Source organism: Mauremys reevesii, linkage group 3, assembly GCF_016161935.1.
Source record: "Mauremys reevesii isolate NIE-2019 linkage group 3, ASM1616193v1, whole genome shotgun sequence".
In the NCBI taxonomy this organism is placed as follows: domain Eukaryota; kingdom Metazoa; phylum Chordata; order Testudines; family Geoemydidae; genus Mauremys; species Mauremys reevesii.
The window spans coordinates 160,519,634-160,540,987 of record NC_052625.1 but is presented as its reverse complement, the minus strand read 5'-3'; the positions used below and the strand labels follow the sequence as shown (position 1 = coordinate 160,540,987).

Below are 21,354 nucleotides of genomic sequence, written 5' to 3'. Positions count from 1 at the left end.
CTGATGCAGATGCTGGATCCAGGCATCAGAACACTTACTTGAGCATGGGTAGGAGTTTTTGTAGAGAAACAATGGTTCAAGGAAGAACACTAGATTTGTTTGTGTGTAAACAAGAGAGTATACCAAAGTTGGTTTTGTTCAGGCTATACCATGGGAGCTGATCATTCCTCGCTTTGGGTGGTGTTCCTTGGAGGGTTCTCACAATGCAATTAGGGAGCTTCACTATTCTGGATACTAATAAAGGATTATTACTAGGATTGGTCTGATAATTACTGAGCTGGGTGTGCGCAGGTGTGAGTTCATTAACTTCTAGAACAGAGATCCCCCATCATGCAGTGCTTCCCTGCTTTTCTGGTCCCAGAGTTCCATGCAGTTCTTGCCTTGGAATCTCTGTTCTCCATTTTGTATGCTAATGGAGATGCCTCCTTGTCCCATCTTTGATGCAAATGAGGCTAGGTGAGTTTCCTTAGTCCTGTCATCCTTATCCCAGGGGTTTATGTGTGTCTCCCACTGCCTTTTCATTGCTTTTTGTCAGTCTTTTTTTCTGATGGAGATTTAGTTCAAGCAGAGGCTGGAGGTTGGGAGGTCTTTCATGAATCAGACTGGCTGGGAGTACTGTGCCTTGGTTGCCCAAGAACACAGAGCTGCTAGGTAACACATCTAAGGCTTTGGCTACACTTGCATTTCAAAGCGCTGCCGTGGCAGCGCTTTGAAGCGCTAAGTGTAGTCAAAGCGCCAGCGCTGGGAGAAAACTCTCCCAGCGCTGTCCGTACTCCACTTCCCTGTGGGGAATAACGGACAGCGCTGGGAGCGCGGCTGGCGCTTTGACTACACTGGCGCTTTGTAGCGCCGCAATTTGCAGCGCTGCAGAGGGTGTGTTTTCACACCCTGCTGCAGCGCTGCAAATTTGTAAGTGTAGCCAAGCCCTAATTAAGCATCAGTATTTGCCATTATTGCTAAGCTTCATTGTATTTCTATGAAAACATGCCAATGTTATGGTGATGAAATCAGTATAAATGCTTAAATTATAGTGGAGTGTTAGCTCTGTTACCATTTAGAGTTAAGACCAGCTTCTGTTTAAAACTGGACTCTTCTAAGTGCTCTAAAATACTCTGAATCATAATTGAATTACCTCTGAGCCTGCCTAAGCTTGATGACTCATCCCTGTGCCGCAAGTGTGATAAACCATCAGAGCCAATTAACTCCCATTCAACCAGGGTTCAGCCAATTCACAGGTGAGGGCCCAACCATGTGATCCCACGGCAGGTATATAGGCTCCTAAAGTAAGCTGTCTTTCTGGTTTACTTAGTGTAGCTATGTGGTTGGGAATGCTCCAAATGCCTAGTAGTTTTAACAGACATCGGCTGTGCTAGCTAGTGTCTGCTCCTTCCTCACTTGGCTGCTAGACACTTATGTTGCAAGAATGTTAGGCTTGCAAGGACAAGTCCTCAAAAGTTAGGAAATGCTAGAGTTAAGTTTGTCTGTGTATATGAAATAGCAATTTTTAGAGGTTTACAACTCAACCAAATCTGTGTGGACAACATAAGGCACCACTTTGACCCCAGATATACCCCCATCCAAATTTCCAGTTTCCATTCCAAAGCCTGGAGGTAATAGAGCTTTTCAAATAAATGTTTAGGAAAATACTTAATGTTGGGAAAACTTTTTATTTCCCTCTAAGCTCCTTGTCAGAAATACCTGAACTGTCTTCACGGAAGCTTCCAAAAGAATTCAACATGAAGCAGAGAGCAAAGATGAAAATATTGGTCTGAAAGGTTAAATTATGGCAAAGTTCCACTGAGAATAGGAGCTTAAAATGGAAAGTGTTAGGTATTCTTAACCGGAGGTATTGCTTCCAGCTCAGCCAATAATGTACCATTTTTAAAAATTGTATTAGAATTACATCTGTTGAAAACTGGTGACATATTTCACATGAAATTTTGTGTCTCAGATTTTGCTTTTCTATGTAATTTGGAAAAAAAACTTTTTACATACAAACTTTTTATTTGAATTTCAAAGGCACTCTTGCTCCAAATTTGCCTGTCAATTGAGGTTTGATCTCCGAAAGATAGTTTAATATGTTAATAATTCTGTACTTGTGTCAGCCTCAATTCTCTAAGGAGATACACACAAGTAAAAGGGTCTGCTTACTCAGAGCTTCATGTAAAATATATTTAAATGTGTAAAAAACAGAAGAAGCCAGGGGATGGGGAGATAAACATTAATCTTTGATATTTATAATGCAAGGAACTATTCAGAAACTATGGGCCTGATCCTGTAACTGGACCCATGAGGTTGGAACTCTACGCATGTGCGAACACATACAGAGAAAGCAGGATTTGAGACCTAAAATATTAATCTTTTAATGTTCGTGAATGTTGTTCTGAGGTGCAATATTAACATTACATTGAAAAGGACCTGCTTGTTTCAACAGATACATCATCTTTGATCTGATAAGATGAGCACAAAACCTGTTCTTGTAGTCCATGGTGGAGCTTGGGCAATACCAGATGAGTTTGCTGAAAGAAGCATCCTGGGAGTTAAAAACGCAGTTAAGAGTGGCTTTGCAGTGCTGGAAATGGGAGGAAGTTCAATGAAGGCTGTAGAAATTGCTGTGCGGGCCTTAGAAGATGATACTGTGTTTGATGCAGGTATTGTAGTAACTTTAAAAAAAAAATCTTAACTACTTTAAATCATCTTAGTTTTGATATATCCACAATGTTGCCCCAAGAGTTTTCTCCATTTTGTGTTTATTTTTTATGCTGCTTCTTAAGTGTTGTTGCATCTGCCCACCAAAGACTTTATTTACACGTTTCCCATGGCGCTGATTCAGTGCTGGATGCGATGTTTCTTCTTCATGCTGTTCAGTAATTGCTATTTTTAAACAAGTATTTACTGTTGTGTGGGTGGTTGAGAGATCTATAGCTAAGGTTGCACTTTAGCAGATATCCTCTAGCTTTATAGCAAGAGTAGTGAACAAAAAATCGAGGCTTTTTGATGCTTTCTTTTAATATTTAACAATTCAGTTTCAAGGTTTAATCTGTTAAATCAGAGCTCTTAAAAACAAGAAAAAATCCTATAGGTTAATAAATGTTTACACAACTGCCATTACTGTGATGCTTCCCAGCGGTATGCAGGGTTATGAGGCACCTCACTACCACCTGTCCTTAGCATGAGGGAGCCTTGTCCGTAGAGCCTTGCATGGATACAAAATTTATATCAAAACGGATATCTGCAGGGCTGTACCAGGAACCAAGGGACAAAAGCAACAGCATGTCAGGCCACCACTCGCAGGAGCCAACACCCAGCCCAGGCAGCTCCTCCGACATGGTTGTGCCGCCCCCAGTCCTGCCCACTGGGGCCGGCACCAGGCTCACCAGCAGCTGTCCCTGGTCATGCTAGAGTGTGCAAGCTACTCGTATGCTCCCAGACAGGAGACATGGACTGTTGCATGGAAAGGATTGCTATTTGGCAGTGTGTGAGTCACTTTGTTTATTTGTTTATAGAGAAAGCAAGTATAAGTTCATTTAATGCACAAGAGAGATTCAAATTATAGTAAGCAGAAATATTGAAAACAAAGGGCTATCTAGAAAATAAAAATGTAACTTGCATACTAGAGCCTAAACTTAACCACCAATTCATTGCCATGGTATATGGAGCAAAAGCTCACCCAAAATCCAGCCAGCCAGGCTTGGCTGTGATCTTCTTTTCATGAGACAAGTCAAACTGTCTTTTTTTCCTCCTCAGTGGAAAGACCCAGAGTTTGTCTCTGTCACTAAGTTATAGTCCAAAAGCCATTGTCGTCCCTTGCAAACAGGGTAATATCTGCTTGTTTTCCTCTCTCAACTCTCCCCTAGAGACTTTGTAAATACTTGATTAGCATTTAGCTCAGACTGTAAATAGGTGTTCATTGTGAAGCATACAATACTCAGTTTGCATGTAGACAGACTGATAAAAGAAACTTGTTTATCATCTTCTGGTGACCAGCCCCAAGTCACAGACCCTAAAAACATAATTTTCAGTGTATATATACCTAACTCCCACATACATCTCACAGAGATTATGATGAGCAGTGTGACAGGCTTTCATTAGAGACCTTACATAACACTCTTTGAACTAGTATACAAATACCAAATCTAGGGGATCTCTATAACCCTTATGCACCCCTCTGCAAGCTTGCACCCAGAGGTCCCTGAGTTCATAGGTGCCATGTTTCTAACTGCCACAATTGTTACTCACAGTAGTAAATATGAGCACATATGTAAGTGTTTGCAGGATCAGGACTTAATTTTGTGTGCCTCCATTTTTTAGCTTGATTTTTTTTTTTAAGCTCAGCGTCCAAAATCTTACACACTCACAAGAGCACTAGAAAACATTCTTTCCTGACTAGCTCGTGTAAAATGCCAACTGTTTCTCTTTGCGTTTAATACAACTTAAGGTGGAACAAATTGTTTATGAAGTTTGATATGTATTTTCATTTGATTTTTTTCCCCTTACTGTTCTGTACTGTGAAAATGCCCATTCTATTTGTGACATAGTTAAAGTGAAATTATTCAGTTGTCACTGTGGTGTCTCTAATAGCTGAATTCTACTGTATTACAAATAACAGGGATAAAAATATTCTTCTTTTCTACTTGCCGGAAGGTAGAGTAAGTAGAAGATAGAATTTGACTTAACACAAGGAAGTTTAAAGTTGCCCTCTGGCAGACAGTTCCCCATTAGAAACTCTGTATCTTATTTTTCATCTCACATTTTTCAACCCAGTTGCTTAGATAGTGTTTTTTTATTTTTACTTCTGAGTGGCAGTAGATAGGAAACACTGAAGAAATATTTCTTTCCGAGAAGTAGATGGGCACAGATGCAACTGAGGGTAGAATGTGACCCACCATCGCTTTCCAAAGTTGAACCAATTAAATTCCATAAGGAGATGAGCAACAAGATGCTAACAAAATGAAATGCACAACCACTAGTAATAATAATGAAGCCCTATTCCACTGCTCACCTCTCTTTCCTTTCCTTATGTTAATTTTTTTATTGTGACATTCTCCTGGTGTTAACTGGACCGGTGATCTGCTAGGTCACTCCAATCCTTGACTCTGGGAGCCAGCTTTACCCTTCTGTGCTGTGAGAACCCCCCATTCCTGGGCTGTTCACGCACAGCCTTTGGCATGTAACCTGCTCCTTGGATTGTGCAACCAAATGACACTAGCCAATATCTCCAGTCCCAGACACAGCCCTAGGAATCTCCATCTTGCAGTGTCCAGTTATGCCTGGTGGATGCTTCAAGCTTATATGAGTTTGTCAATTTAACAAAGAAATTAATATGTACCACACTTGTTATCCCAAGGGGAGTCTCTGTAGAATAAACAAACAAATTTATTAACCACAAAGATAGATTTTAAGTGATTATAAGTCGAAGCATAACAAGTCAGATTTGGTCACATGAAATAAAAACAAAACACATTCTAAGCTGAGCTTAACACTTTCAGTACCCTTACAAACTTGGATGCTTCTCACCACAGGCTGGCTGGTTGCCCTTCTTTGATCAGTGCTTCAGTCGCCTGCTGGTGATGTCTGTAGATGGAGGTGGTAGAGAGAGGAAGAGCATGTCAAACGTCTCTCTCTTTTATCATGTTCTTTCTTCCTCTTGGCTTTGCCCCCCCCCTTCAGAGTCAGGTGAGCACTACCTCATCACAGTCCCAAACTGACTAAAGGAAGTGGGGTGATTCACTCGAGAGTCCAACAGATCCTTTGTTGCTGCCTAGGCCAGTGTCATTTGTTCCTTTGAGCTGGGCTGTGTTTGTCCCATACATGCCCTGATGAGGTGTGAACTACCCCTCTGCTCTTGGAGAGTTTTTGCCTGGGCTTGCTTTAAGCCATGAGGACACATTTTCAGCCTCATAACTATATACATGAAATTACAACCTATAACATTACAATAACAACAATCTCAGTACATCATGAGCCTTCTGAAGACACCTAACATGACAAACTTTGCATTATATACCACACAATCATATTGATGAAAATGGAGGTGTAGGGTGTTCCCCCGAGGTACAAAGCATCACATTTATAATTTCCTACTCCTACCCATTTTGCTTTCCCTCCATTCTTTGTTTCCTCCTTCCTCTCACTCCTATAAATTTTCTTCTCCTTTTACCATAGGCCTTAATCATAAAGATCCAGATTGCTTGTATGTAATTTGCAGCTACCTTTTTCCTTCCACTCCCCAGTCTTCCATCTTCACACCTCAGTTTTGCTTGTACTCTTTCTTTATCTTCCCCCTTGTGTTCTCTCTTTCAAACAAATATTAGGACAGGCCTTTTTTGGAGCTGATTAGGGACTTCATGAGAGAGAGAGTGCCAAATTTTGAGGTCTTTTAAAGGTAGTTCAGTTTCAGGGAGGAAAGGTAGATTAACATCAGAGCTAGTGACGATTCATCAAATGAAATTCTGGAATGAAAAAAAGTCACACAATTTTCTTTTTTGAAGAGAACTCGTGGGCTGTCACATAGCATTTTAATTTCTGGGATCACATCTTTCCATATTATTCATGTCATGTTTCTTTCCCTTCCTGCCATTATCTTCCCGGTATTTCTATCTCTCCACATACCTTCCTTTATATTGTGAGACTTGTAACAAAATAACAATAGTTAGTGATATTTAATTTTTCTTCTTAAAGCCCCAGATCCTGGAGTCATGTTAGTATGTGAAAACCTCAGCTTCAATTCTTTTTAAAAAAAAATGTTTCTAGACATCATAGTGTTGGAGAAAAGTTTGGAAATGTAAACCCTAAAGGCTCAAAAACCAAAAGGCAAGTAAAACAAACTTCATGTTATTTGAAGATATTTTCATGATGAAATGGGGTCTGACTTCTGATTTGGAATGCTTAGGGTTGGCAGTACTGCCCATTCTTTACCCCTATTTGCAGATTTTGTTCAGTCCTACCATTCTGTCTCATAGTTGTAATGCTCTCTCCTTTCCCTATTATCTTTCTTTCACATTTTGGCTCCATTTCTGCTTTTCATCCCTTTGGTTTTTCCTTGTTTCCCTTCTGTAATTGTCTCCCTCCCCTCGTCAACTGCTCTCTTGTCATATCTCCTAAATATGATCCAACTTTTTAAAAATTGTCTGAAAACAGTCATCTTGCCTCTCTATCTCATCATAGCTAATTTTGCTTTGTAGAAAGTCCTGTTCTGAGCAGCCTGATTTCGGATGGTGATGGTTTTACTCAGATGATATGGGGTAACCCTGATAAACACTTTAGCTGAGCCTAAGAGTTGAATTGCTGAAGATTTGGGATTCTCAGCAGAGATCTTAGTGGAAGTGGTTAAAAGAGTTTTTTTTTGTTTTTTGTAATGAGTTGCTCACTACAGCACTAATTAATGCAGATGCATAGGTTTACTTGTTACAGGAAATCTTATATAAAGCTGGTTTTCAATAAACTGGTCTGAATCTATTCGAGTAGGTTTTCAGTGTGGTGTGATTCAGGGTCTTAAATATGCAGTAATGCATGGATGCACAATTATTTGCTTAAAATGTGCACTGACGTTTAAGAATATGTACACTGAATATTAAACACTTAAAATTACTAAAGCTGTTGTCTAAAATCAGCACTTTTCTCTATTTCATACATTTACTTGAAACAAACAGTGCAGGAACTAATTTGATTAGTAGAAATAAAACTTTAAGTAATTGATTGGCAACTGAGACCAGGTTTTGAAGATTATGCTGTCTTGACATGCCCTTTAAGATCAATAAGCTATTTCTTTTGTTGTTCTGTTAAACTACTGTTTCTTCTTTTAATCACTTTAGTTTACTTTGTGGATAGGAAATTGTCATTGATGGAATGCAGTTGAGGTTAATACTGGAGGTTGGAAAAAAAGAAATTCCATATTGTATCAAGGATTCTGCTCTTTAATAGAAAGCAATACAGAATCAACAGTATTACTGAGATTTAAAAACCTTTATTTGGTAGTTAATCAGCTTCTCAGTTGAGTAATTGCCTGTCAAGAGATCCAACTATATGCTTAAATATAAAAAGGAATGCTGAGAAACTCTATTAAGTGAATTAAAACAGGCTACAGTACTATTAACAGCAGTGCATCTTTGATGGCGACATTTGGGCACTGTAGAATTAGTACTCTAACTAGGGACAGTGTGGTGCTTGCACAGTTTATTAGTTCATTTATTGGGCCTTCCAGATTTTTGTCATTTCTGTGATCTTATATACATGCAGCTTCTCCTCTGGTTTGGTCTATAGCAGGGGTCGGCAACCTTTCAGAAGCGGTGTGCCGAGTCTTCATTTATTCACCCTAATTTTAGGTTTCACGTGCCGATAATACATTTAAACATTTTTAGAAGGTCTCTTTCTATAAGTCTATAATATATAACTAAACTATTGTTGTATGTAAAGTAAATAAGGTTTTAAAATTTTTAAGAAGCTTAATTTAAAATTAAATTAAAATGCAGAGCCCCCCCGACTGGTGGCCAGGACCCGCACAGTGTGAGTGCCACTGAAAATCAGCTCGTGTGCCGCCTTCGGCACATGTGCCATAGGTTGCCTACCCTTGGTCTATAGGCTCCCATTGTCTCCTGAGATAGCTACTTGTCTCAGTCTGAAGCATGAGCCTGAAGAGAGAGAACCAGCTTCCTGATCTTTGCTTGTTCAGAAGAACTGCTGCTGCTTCATCTGCAGGCTGTTAGCTGTAGTCAGAGGTCATATCCTCTCAGAAAGGATTCCCTTATTCAAGGAAAAGAATATTTACATGTGCACCTCTTAATAATTATTGGTTTGTGTGCTAGGGTGTGAATTTAAGACCACATACAACTCAATCTCCAGTGGATCTCCCACTGGTCTCAATGGGCAGTGTCAATGGGTGCCAGTTGCACAAATGGAAAGAGTGCTGCACAACCTTTTTGTACTAACTAAATTTCTAGGTGTGTTTTCTTTATCATAATTCATTACTGGTTCAACATGTTAGAGTTGCTGCCAATATTACTTGGCAGGAAGACATTCACTTTCACTACATCAGTAGTTCTCAAAATTTTGTACTGGTGACCCATTTCACACAGCAAGCCTCTGATTGTGACCCCCTTCATAATTTAAAAACACTTTTTTATCTATTTAACAACATTATAAATGCTGGAAGCAAAGCGGGGTTCGGGATGGAGGCTGACAGCTCGCGACCCCCCATGTAATATCTTTGTGACCCCCCCTGAGGGGTCCTGACCCCCAGTTTGAGAACCCCTGTACTACATCTGTTTCTGTTTCCCCACCCTTTCTTTTTCTGTTTTTTTTTTCTTTTTCCTAATCTATCTGCTGAAAGTCTTGTCAGTGGATGTGCTATTTCTGGAATTTAGCAAAGCTTTTGATACAGTCTCCCACAGTATTCTTGCCAGCAAGTTAAAGAAGTATGGGCTGGATGAATGGATGGTAAAGTGGATAGAAAACTGGCTAGATGGTCGGGCTCAACGGGTAGTGATCAATAGTTCCATGTCTAGTTGGCAGCCAGTATCAAGTGGAGTGCCCCAAGGGTCGGTGCTGGGGCCGGTTTTATTCAATATCTTCATTAATGATCTGGAGGATGGTGTGGACTGCACCCTTAGCAAGTTTGCAGATGACACTAAACTGGGAGGAGTGGTTGATACGCTGGAGGGTAGGGATAGGATACAGAGGGACCTAGACAAATTAGAGGATTGGGCCAAAAGAAATATGATGAGGTTCAACAAGGACAAGTGCAGAGTCCTGCACTTAGGATGGAAGAATCCCATGCACTGCTACAGACTAGGGACCGAATGGCTGGGCAGCAGTTCTGCAGAAAAGGACCTAGGGGTTACGGTGGACGAAAAGCTGAATATGAGTCAACAGTGTGCCCTTGTTGCCAAGAAGGCTAATGGCATTTTGGGTTGTATAAGTAGGGGCATTTCCAGCAGATCGAGGGATGTGATCATTCCCCTCTACTCAGCACTGGTGAGGCCTCATTTGGAGTACTGTGTCCAGTTTTGGGCCCCACACTACAAGAAGGGCGTGGACAAATTGGGGAGAGTCCAGTGGAGGGCAACAAAAATGATTAGGGGGCTGGAGCACATGACTTATGAGGAGAGGCTGAGGGAACTGGGATTGTTTAGCCTGCAGAAGAGAAGAATGAGGGGGGATTTGATAGCTGCTTTCAACTACCTGAAAGGGGGTTCCAAAGAGGATGGATCTAGACTGTTCTCAGTGGTAGAAGATGACAGAACAAGGAGTAATGGTCTCAAGTTGCAGAGGGGGAGGTTTAGGTTGGATATTAGGAAAAACTTTTTCACTAGTAGGGTGGTGAAGAATTGGAATGGGTTACCTAGGGAGGTAGTGGAATCTCCTTCCTTAGAGGTTTTTAAGGTCAGGCTTGACAAAGCCCTGGCTGGGATGATTTAGTTGGGTTTGGTCCTGCTTTGAGCAGGGGATTGGACTAGATGACCTCCTGAGGTCCCTTCCAACCCTGAGATTCTATGATTACCAAAGCCAGCTGGTGCAATCAAGGGTCCAGGGAGCAGGATCGATGCAATATTTTCCCATCTTCAAAAATAAACTTTAAACAAACAAACAAAACCACCAAAAAACACTCTCAAAGGTTTAATGCAGTGTGACGCCGCTTGTGTAGAGAGAGCCCCTGGCAGGCTGGGCCGGTTTGTTTACCTGCCGTGTCCATAGGTCTGGCTGATCGCAGGTCCCACTGGCCGCGGTTTGCCGCTCCAGGCCAATAGGAGCTACTGGAAGTGGTGCGGGCTGAAGGACATACTTTCAGATATTGTGGCAATGGTCAATATTACTGGTATGATTGTAATGGCTCTGTGAACAAATTTTCCATGAAATTATTTTATTTTGTGATGGTGAATGTGGAGGTTCAGCCTCTATTATGGATTAAACTTTGTGAAAATTTAAAACTGATCAAACGTATAATGGAGGCCTCGTGAGCTAAATAAAAATAATATACTGGAAGAACTTAATCATGTGTTTGATTAAATTGGTTGCATTAAGGACACACGTCACATTTGTTTAAACCCTGAGGTAACCACACTTATTACTCCAGCCAGGAAAATTCTCCTGGTATCCAGAGAATGACATGTGCAGAAGCTATAATGCATCGTGATTTTAAAAGTTATAAAGTCAGCTAGTGAACCACCTGGATGGGTGCAGTCAAAGGTGGCAGTAGAAAAATAAAGGATTCTCTGAGGATATACTTAGTTATAAAAGGAATTTGATAATGAGCATACTTTCAACTCCCAACTCTGGAAGAAATAAATAGAAGAAGTTGAAACTAAAACGTCAACCTTTTAGACACAATATATATCTCTAGATAAGGCACCTGATACTGTTCCTTATGGAACCTATGGTCCCAGAAAAAGTATTCCACAAGAAGAAGCAGACACATTAGAGGAACCAGTTATGTTGATGATGTCCTCATCTGGAGAAACCAGAGACAGACATGATGACTTAAGTGAAGATGCTTTGAAATTTAAAAACCAGGTATGCCAGGTAGCACATTAGAGTTCAACTGTTTGAGAAATATTAACTCATATAAGGCATTTAACAAAATGACACCAAAATAGAGGCTATTTGTGCATATGCCAACGCCTTAGAACAGGGTAAGCACCTTGGCAGGCTGGGCTGGTTTGTTTACCTGCCGCGTCCACAAGTTCGGCCAATCGCAGCTCCCACTGGCTGCGGTTCGCCGCTCCAGGCACGGGCCAAGGGATGTGCTGGCTGCTGCTTCCCACGGCCCCCAGTGGCCTGGAGTAGCGAACCACGGCCAGTGGGAGCCGCGATCGGCCGAACCTGTGGATGTGGCAGGTAAACCAACTGGCCAGGCCTCCCAGGGTGCTTACCCTGGCGGGCAACATGCCAAAGGTTGCCGATCCCTGCCTTAGAATAGACAGGAAATGCAGATTTCTCGAAGTGATCTTTTCTAATTCCTGTCACAAATGTCCATAGTTATTAGGCCATTTAAGTGCCTAATTTAAAACCTATGAATCAATTGAATCATATTTCAAGGGAAATCATTCATTTTAGCCACAAAATTACTTACAAAAGCAGAGCGAGAATGTCTCTCTATGGTGGCTTTTAATTATTCCTGCAGTAATTATTTATAGCTTGCTCTAATACAGTTTGTTTAGTTTAGTTTGCTTAGTGATCTGTACCAACCTAATGTAACAACAATATTTAAAAAGGGCTCTAGAGGTGATCCTGGCAATTACAGACCGATAAATCTAACATCAGTACCGGGCAAATTAGTTGAAACAATAGTAAAGAATAAAATTATCAGACACATAGAAGAACATAAATTGTTGGGCAAAAGTCAACATGGTTTCTGTAAAGGGAAATCATGATTACTAATCTATTAGAGTTCTTTGAAGGGATCAACAAATATGTGGACAAGGGGGATCCAGTGGACATAGTGTACTTAGATTTCCAGAAAGCCTTTGACAAGGTCCCTCACCAAACTCTCTTATGTAAATTAAGTTGTCATGGGATAAGAGGGATGATCCTTTCATGGATTGAGAACTGGTTAAAAGACAGGAAACAAAGGGTAGGAATAAATGGTAAATTCTCAGAATGGAGAGGGGTAACTAGTGGTGTTCCCCAAGGGTCAGTCCTAGGACCAATCCTATTCAACTTATTCATAAATGATCTGGAGAAAGGGGTAAACAGTGAGGTGGCAAAGTTTGGCAGACAATTCTTAATGGCTCAGCATAGTTAAGACCAAAGCAGACTGTGAAGAACTTAAAAAAGATCTCACAAAACTAAGTGATTGGGCAACAAAATGGCAAATGAAATTTAATGTGGATAGATGTAAAGTAATGCACATTGGAAAAAATAACCCCAACTATACATACAATATGATGGGGGCTAATTTAGCTACAACTAATCAGGAAAGAGATCTTGGAGTGATCATGGATAGTTCTCTGAAAACGTCCACGCAGTGTGCAGCGTCAGTCAAAAAAGCAAACAGGATGTTAGGAATCATTAAAAAGGGGATAGAGAATAAGACAGAGAATATCTTATTGCCCTTATATAAATTCATGGTACACCCATATCTTGAATACTGCATACAGATGTGGTCTCCTCATCTCAAAAAAGATATACTGGCATTAGAAAAGGTTCAGAGAAGGGCAACTAAAATGATTGGGGTTTGGAATAGGTCCCATATGAGGAGAGATTAAAGAGGCTAGGACTTTTCAGTGTGGAAAAGAGGAGACTAAGGGGGGATATGATAGAAGTATATGAAGTCATGAGCGGTGTGGAGAAGGTGAATAAGGAAAAGTTATTTACTTGATCTCATAATGTAAGAAGTAGGGGCCACCAAATAAAATTAATGGGCAGCGGGTTTAATACAAATACAAAGAAGTTCTTCTTCACACAATGCACAGTCAACCTCTGGAACTCCTTACCTGAGGAGGTTGTGAAGGCTAGGACTATAACAGGGTTTAAAAGAGAACTAGATAAATTCATGGAGGTTAAGTCCATTAATGGCTATTAGCCAGGATGGGTAAGGAATGGTGTCCCTAGCCTCTGTTTATCAGAGGGTGGAGTTGGATGGCAGGAGAGAGATCACTTGATCATTACCTGTTACATTCACTCCCTCTGCAACACCTGGCATTGGTCACTGTCGGTAGACAGGATACTGGGCTGGATGGACCTTTGGTCTGACCCAGTATGGCCATTCTTATGCTCTTATGTATGTTAACCAATAATACAACGTAGGTTACATAAAATGTGTCTGTTCTGTAAGTGAATGGAACAAACTTTCCAGTATATATACTCACAATTTTGAATTAAAAAGTCACTTTCCTCAGTAGTCACTTAAAACTAGCTATTTTGGTGAACATGCCTGACAGTAAAATAATTTGCTGGAATAGCTCTAAAATGGATCACAAAAGAGGCTTGAACACAGCTGGAGTAAGTTTGTTTGAATTCATTTAAAATTGTTTGCAGTATTCACCCCGTCTTAGAGGATGAGGATTTATTTGCATGAAGCCACATCAGCCTACAGAGTATTTAAAGTACTAAACCACAGAATTATAGAACCATGATAACAAAATTGATAAAAAGAAATTAACCTGTGAAACTCATTGCCCAAAAATATCACTGGGGCCAGGAGTTTTGAAGGTATCAAAAAAGGACTGCTATGCGGAGAGTGGGTACAGCAGCCAGAAATCCTACAGGGAGCGTTAGGAAGGTTTGCCAGAATAGAAAGCTTTCCAGATGACTTTCTAAGCCCAGCCAGCCATTTTCATAGCTGTAGCTCTCTAGAAGGCTGTGGGGAAGACTGCATGGAGCTATAATAGTGTAAGCAAGTTAAGTAGATATTATTGGGGATGGGAGGGCAAAGAGAGGGCAAATATACAGTTAGATAGTTCAGGGCTCCTACTGGACCTCATGCAAAACTGTGGGTGGCTCTCACAGTTTCTTTGCATACTAGGTTAATGAACTTAAGGAGTTTAATGTACAAATACTTAGCTGTGCACATATGTACATCTCAGCCACCCTTGGATGTACACTTTAGTTTCTGTTGAATAGCAAGCTGTCATTTACATCAATGAAAGCAGGATCAAGGGCTGCTCAGAAGAGGTCACAGGATTTCCCCTCCCTCCATTATGAGATCATTAAAAAATTGCTGAATTATACCTGCTGAATCTTTCCAGATCAAGTTCCCTTTCTGTAGAGAACAACACCTTAAAATTTTGGCTTGGAAAATTAAAAATTTCAGCAAGTTTGAATAAAAAGAAGGGGTTCCAATGAACTGTTTTACAGCCTTAAATATAACTGTTTGTAGGAGATGCCTAGTAGAATGAACCGAGAAGAAAACAGATATGAAGCAATAGTTTGTGGTAAGAAGAGAGTCTGAGAGTAAGTCTACTTGAAGCTGGGAGGTGTGACTCCCAGTTTGATGAGGCATACCCATGCTAGCTCTACTTGTGTTAAGGCGCTAATACTAGAGTGTAGCTGTGGCAGTGCACATGGTTGGAGGGGTTAGCCATCATGAGTATGTAGTCATCCAAGAGACCAGGCATTTAGTTGGGTCAGCTAACCCTCTTGCTGGTCGCAGTGCTGTAGCTACACTCTATTTTTAGTGCACTAGCTTGTCCAGAGCTAGTGCAGGTATGTCTCCTAAAGATGGGAATTGCACCCTTGGTGTGAGGTTTAGACATATGCATAGTTATTCTATTCAAAAGTATATTATGTAGTTGACATTTCTTTCCATGGATAACTCTGTGCTGCAGGAAGCAGCAGAGATTCAAAGTAAAATAGAAATACTAAGAATCATTAGTAACTGATTCACATCCAGGAACAATTTTTTCAGCCGACCTCCATTTGTACATATAAATCACTTGTGTACCCAACTTTTTTGCCTACTCTCCCTTGCAAATGGTAGAATCTAGAGGCTTAAAATCTATTTATATACACACCAACTGGAAAATGTGGTCCCCGATATATCATTTCAACCCCCTAAATTACTGCATAATGCTCAGACATCTGACACATTGAAAAGTTTTTAAAAGCTGCAATGAACCGAAGCAGGTCAGATACCTCTGAAATGTTCAATTTACACACAAACAGGCAGACAGCCTGTAAACCGTAAGTGAAACCAATTGTAAACCTCTCCACTATGGTCCATAATAGCCTAATAAAAAAGTAGTACTGCAGCAGAGCTGATAGTGGAGATAAGCTCCCAGCTGTTCTGACAATAGATGTTATACAGCTCAATCTAATAAAGGATCCCATTTTTGTTTAGGTTAGGAATGTTCTATGTACAGAATGTTTGCAAAGAAGTGCCAGATCTTTATTTCTTTTAACATGCAGATATTGTACAATATTAAACTAATCACTTCCTAAATCACTGTTTCAATTAAGTTGTGTCTAGGCATCATTGCCTTTTTAAACAACTATCACAAACCTAAAGCCCCAAACATCTGAGGTAAACCACGCATCTATGAACTTTTGCATTATAGGATATTGGATTCTGGATATCTTTATTAGAGTCAAATGAACAAACACTTGCTCAGTCAGTATGCATAAGTTGTTGCTGTGATTGAGCTAAAGCTATGCAGACTTCACAGTTTTTGTTTAGCAGAATTGCATACAAAAGTTTGTTTTTCTATGTGATTTTTTTCATTACCCCTCCTCACCTCCACTGATGTTAATTAGAAACTGTTTTAATTAAAACAATATTTTTATGGTGAAGACATGATTTTTTCTATACGTTTTTGATTTAAAAGTCATTGTAGCTTGGACAGTTTCACTAGGAAAAACTTGTCTGCATTTGTTCTGAAGGTTTGCAAAACCTTGGCAGAAGTTTCCAAGAAAAAGGGCCCATTTCCAGATTTTATTTTATTAATTTTTTTAGAAGAAGGTGGGAGTGAAAACTCCTGAATTTTGAATGATTTTGTATTTATTTACATATCTAGTTTAACTCAAATAAGCAGTGTTTTACAATGGAAATTGCTTCATAAATTACAATATATTTTAAATATGATACCCCTGAGTTGATCATTGGCAGTAGAGACTGAACCTAGGCTCTCTGAATCTAAAAGCATGGCTTCTGTTATCTGAACTAGAAAACCAGAGGTGGAGACAGAGAACCTCTCTGTGTATGTATGGGTTGTGCACTTTCCAAGACTGGAGAAGCTTGGCCCCAGCTTCAGAGGTTCACCCTTTTCAAATTCCCATATGTGCTGCCACTTGTAACCTGACATGTCTGGTACACCACTGGCAGTGGGGTTTAAACCTGAGAACTCTGGATCTTAAAGCATGAGCTTCTGCTACCTGAGCTGAGTGAGACAGATCTGCTAGCTGAAAAGCTGCACGCTCGTCAGCATCTGTGTGGTTCAGCCACTAGTGAGGGTCTGAGGGTCACACTGAGAGAGCGTGGGTTACACAGGGAGAGTGGAGCATGCCACTGAGGGTGCTGATGTCTAGAACTCCACACCACTTCTGCTGGCTACACAGGACTATCTCAGAGATAAGGTGAGCTTTAACAAAACATCCTGTGAAGGGTAGAAATGACTATAGCATGGGCTGGGTGTGGTTTTTCATTCCATTTGGTTAACCTGACTTACTTCTCCACTTTTGCTTCTCTCAGCCCTACATAGTGTATGCCTTATTATTCTCTATAATACCTGTGGTAGCTCTCTAAAGAACATCAGCAATTGGAGGCATGTCTGTGACAAACAGCAAGACAGATTTTAGAAAAAAAAGTGCACAGTGACTGTCTTTATCTACAACTTGAAAATCGGTCTGTATATACATTGTTGCACTGTGCAAGTCGAAAATTGTATGCGTCTCTGTGGGTGCCATTCAAAAATCGATATTTACCAATAGTTAACACATCACAGTACCTGAAATATTGATGTTTTTCTTTTATGAGAAGGGCATGCTGTAGTTTCTCAGATATTGCTTTGTGATAACTCTTGGTAAGTATTTACTGTTTATGTCAACCACTCTACTACAATACATTGCCTGAGGTGGTTGAGCTGAAGGTAACATGTCTGCCTTTACCGTTATTCATCTGTAAAGTACCGCAGAGGACATGTTAGGTCCAGCAAAATAGATTGTATTTAATAAAAACACATTCACTGGTCATTAGGCTTTCTGCTCTGCACTTGGCCATGACCATCTAACATGGATTAAAGATGTTAATGTCCCTGTGTACACTAGAGTTTATAAACATTGTGGTTTAAAAGGTGTCAGATAAAAAATGTGTTATATGCAGTTGCCTGCAGGGCCGGCTCCAGGGTTTTTGCCTCCCCAAGCAGCAGCCAAAAAAAACCCCACGACTGCGATCAGCTCTACCGCCGCCGCTTCAGTCTTCGGCGGCTATTCGGCAGCTGGTCCTTCACTCCAAGAGGGAGTGAGGGACCCGCTGCCAAAGAGCTGGACATGCCGCCCCAAGCAGCTGCTTGCTGGGCTGCTGCCTGGAGCCGGCCCTGGTTGCCTGATATTGACAGTATAGAGTGGGACTGCTTTAACTCTGTCTCTTTTTTTCTTCCTCATCTTAGTAGTTCCTCGATTTGGTGTGCTCATCCAGACATTTCCAACAACTAAAATGTTCCGTAAGTTTAAAGTAAAATTACTCCTGAGAAACACAGGGAGAAAATAGTGATAGTCATATAATTCTGTCAGGTGGACACACTGAAATGTAAAAAGATCTCCAAGTATAAATTATATGACTCTGTAGGAGCCCCCTTGTGGTGTTGCAGTTTTCCCTGCCTCTATTTCCCTCCGACATTCAGGAATAATCTAATCACACTGTCTTTAAGAAAGATATACCCTGCCTCTCCTGGGGAGGTTTAATGTATTAAGCATTATCTAGTTCCCAAGAAGAGCCACTCTCCTTTTGGTCCTCCCTTGGTTAAGGGCTCCAAGGTCCTCTTCTGGACAGTGAGGTTCTTGGCCTGGCCTCCATGGTGTGCAAACTCTCCCCTTAAATTCAGGATTTCACGGCCCTCCTTTTGGGGATTGTGAACCAGCTGAATTCTTCCTCTCAGTGGGCTATTCTTGACCAGACTTGGAGCCTGTTTTTTATTCACTTGGCCAGTCATCTAACCATTCCCTCTAGCCTTCCCAGGTGTGTCTAATGACACAAATTTCTGTCTGAGCTGACTGGAAGAGAGGGGAACCTTGCTCCACCATCCCTAATAGTCTCCTGGTGTCAGGGCCTGTATGCAGTCTGGGAGTTAGAGACATGATGCTGTGGAGCAATTAAAGGAACACCCAAATTGTGTACTGTGTCACATCACCATGGTAACTATTGGTTTTGATTATTTTAATCTGTTTGTAATACCATGATGGGTTTCTTTTTAATGGAAATTTAAACTCCAGATGATATTTTCCATCAGAGCAGAGTGTCAGTTTTAAGGTAGGTCATATTTGGGCTCTGAATAATACGTTGCTTTAAAGCAATGATTCAAACTAAGTGTGAAATGTTAAATGAGGGCTATCATTTAAGATGAAATTTAGGAAAACTAACTGGTTCTCTTTATAGGACATTAAATGCTGAGACAGTCACAAAGATTTATGTGACAATATTGATTCATTTATATAAAGATGTGAATGTAGTTATAGGAGCAGCTATTAAAATATTCAAAGTCATCTGCTTACAAAAGGACAGTAATAAAAACATTCAGTTTCTTAGTGGAATAAAAAATGGGATACAGTTATTAAAAATAGGAAAGAGCCCCTAAATAAAGCTGAGAGGTCACATTTAATAACAGACTTAATGGAATATAAAACATTGAGAGTAACAGCTCAAATGGTTCTAGGAGGGAAAGGAATATATTGGCATACATTTTACTCAACTATTAAATTTAGTGCTATGGCTCCTAAGGTAATGCACAAAGTCAAGAATAAAATTAGGGAACTAAAATTGATACTTAGGGCCAAATTTTATTCTTGGACTTCCATGCACAACTCCTGCTGCCTTCAATAGGAGTAATTTGCCATCATTCAAGGGCAGAATGTGTCTCTTTGTATGGCGGGGGGGAAGCTAATTTGCAAATAGCAAAGTTTGTAGGGGAGGCGGACAAGTACATTCTTCTAAGGAGTTCATTATTTAGGATTTCTTTTCCCATTTCCCCCCTCTTTTTCATTACTAGGGCTAAATCTAAATCCTCTTAGAGTCAATGGGATTCCTTATATTGCCTTCAGTTGACTTTGGATCTAATTCTAGGACCTCAAGATTATTAAACAGAGGAAACTATGTTGATGTAATTATAAGACTTTAACTTTTGAACCTTCTGACTCAGTGTTTAAAATTCCCAAAACATTTTTAACCATGCCAAAATAAGTAATGTGAGAAAGGCCATATTGGGACAGACCAGTGGTCCATCTAGCCCAGTGTCTTATCTTCCAACAGTGGCTGGTGCCAGGTGCTGCAGAGAGAATGAGCAGAACAGGGCAGTTATTGAGTGATCCATCCCCTCTCTTCCAATACCAGCTTCTGGTGGTCAGAGGTTTAGGGTCACCCAGAGCATGGGGTTATGTCCCTAACCATCTTGGCTAAAAGCCATTGGTGGAGCAAACCTCCCTGAATTTATCTAAGTCACTCCCATATTAAGATATACATCTAACAGCATATGAATAACTACACATACTTGTGAGCAAGAAAATATTGTTGAAGGAACTTGGGTCAAATTCATTCCTTGAGTAAAAGTACCAAAATCAATGGATTTAAACTAGAGATGAAACTGGCCCATTAAATTTAGAATGTTCTGACTTTTATTTATGTTTAATGTCTCAAACATAATATTAACATAGAACTTTTATTTCATGTTTTTAAAGACAGAAGCGAATTGAAAGAGAAAAATAATCAAAAATCTATTGTTAACTGAGTATCTGGCCCTTCAAAATAGCTGAATAAATGTTCTGCAAGCTCATTATATTAGTGCTCCAAATTAAAATCACTTCTGAACTAAGAAAAATCAAATCTGCTACTGAAGATAAAGATGTTAGGTTTGAAGAGCCATTTCAACAATAATAAAGTGCATATTGTCTCTCTATCCTGTAACGTGCCTAGCACTCTCTTGGACACTTTAAAATACTAAATATTTTTGAGGAAGTTCAATAAATGGAAAACAGGGGTTTAGAAATGAGTACCAAAACGACTGTAACCATAGTGCTGCTATAAGAGACTTTTAGATGTCTAATTTAATTATTCAAAACTCATTTTGTTTATGAGGACTTGTTCTAGAAACTGTACAAATGCAAAATAAATGACAGTTACTGTTCTACATTGCTTAATAGCATGTCCATGAAACTTAAGAACTGTGTGAACATTTGGTACCTACTGTGGAAATGGGACTAGTCATCTTCAGGTGAATTTAATAACTGGGTGGGAGAGCACTGGTGAAAGTGAAAAACTGATGGATGTCACATCTGTCACTCTGAGAAACTGAAAAGATCACAAATGTCGCTAAATCTCATATAGGTTTATTGGCAGGATATGAAGGGGATTGTGACAGGTATGGCAATATCCTGGACAAATCTTATTGAATTAAGTTTAAGTATTTCAGGAGCTCGTATTCAAAACACAAATGTTTGTGTTACTGTGGGGTTATATGTAACTCATCTAGGAGACATGGCTAATGTGAACCTTGGGAAGTGTAATGAGCTTCAAAGGGCTCTTTTAAACAATGGGCTAAGACAAGAATGAACGTTAGTTGAGAGGGTTTCCTAGAAAATACTTGGGAGGAGGGGAATACAAATGCCCATTTCTGGACCTGATCTTTTGAAGCTTCGCCATAGGGAGGAAATCTATATCTACGAATTACCTATGCCCAATATCAAAAGGACCAAATGTCATAAAGAAGTAACTCA

The 21,354-nt window shown here is 40.1% G+C and overlaps 1 protein-coding gene across 3 annotated transcripts in view; it reads left to right on the top strand.

Annotated features, from left to right (window-relative positions):
- The window catches only part of LOC120401495 (isoaspartyl peptidase/L-asparaginase-like), a 227,252-nt gene that overhangs the window by 10,207 nt on the left and 195,691 nt on the right, over positions 1–21,354 (top strand). For all 3 annotated transcript variants that reach the window (XM_039531576.1, XM_039531577.1, XM_039531575.1), the window contains exon 2: positions 2,435–2,651. In XM_039531576.1, the coding sequence (XP_039387510.1) occupies positions 2,459–2,651 (193 nt within the window). In that variant the 5' untranslated portion in view covers positions 2,435–2,458. The remainder of the gene's footprint in view (positions 1–2,434; positions 2,652–21,354) is intronic.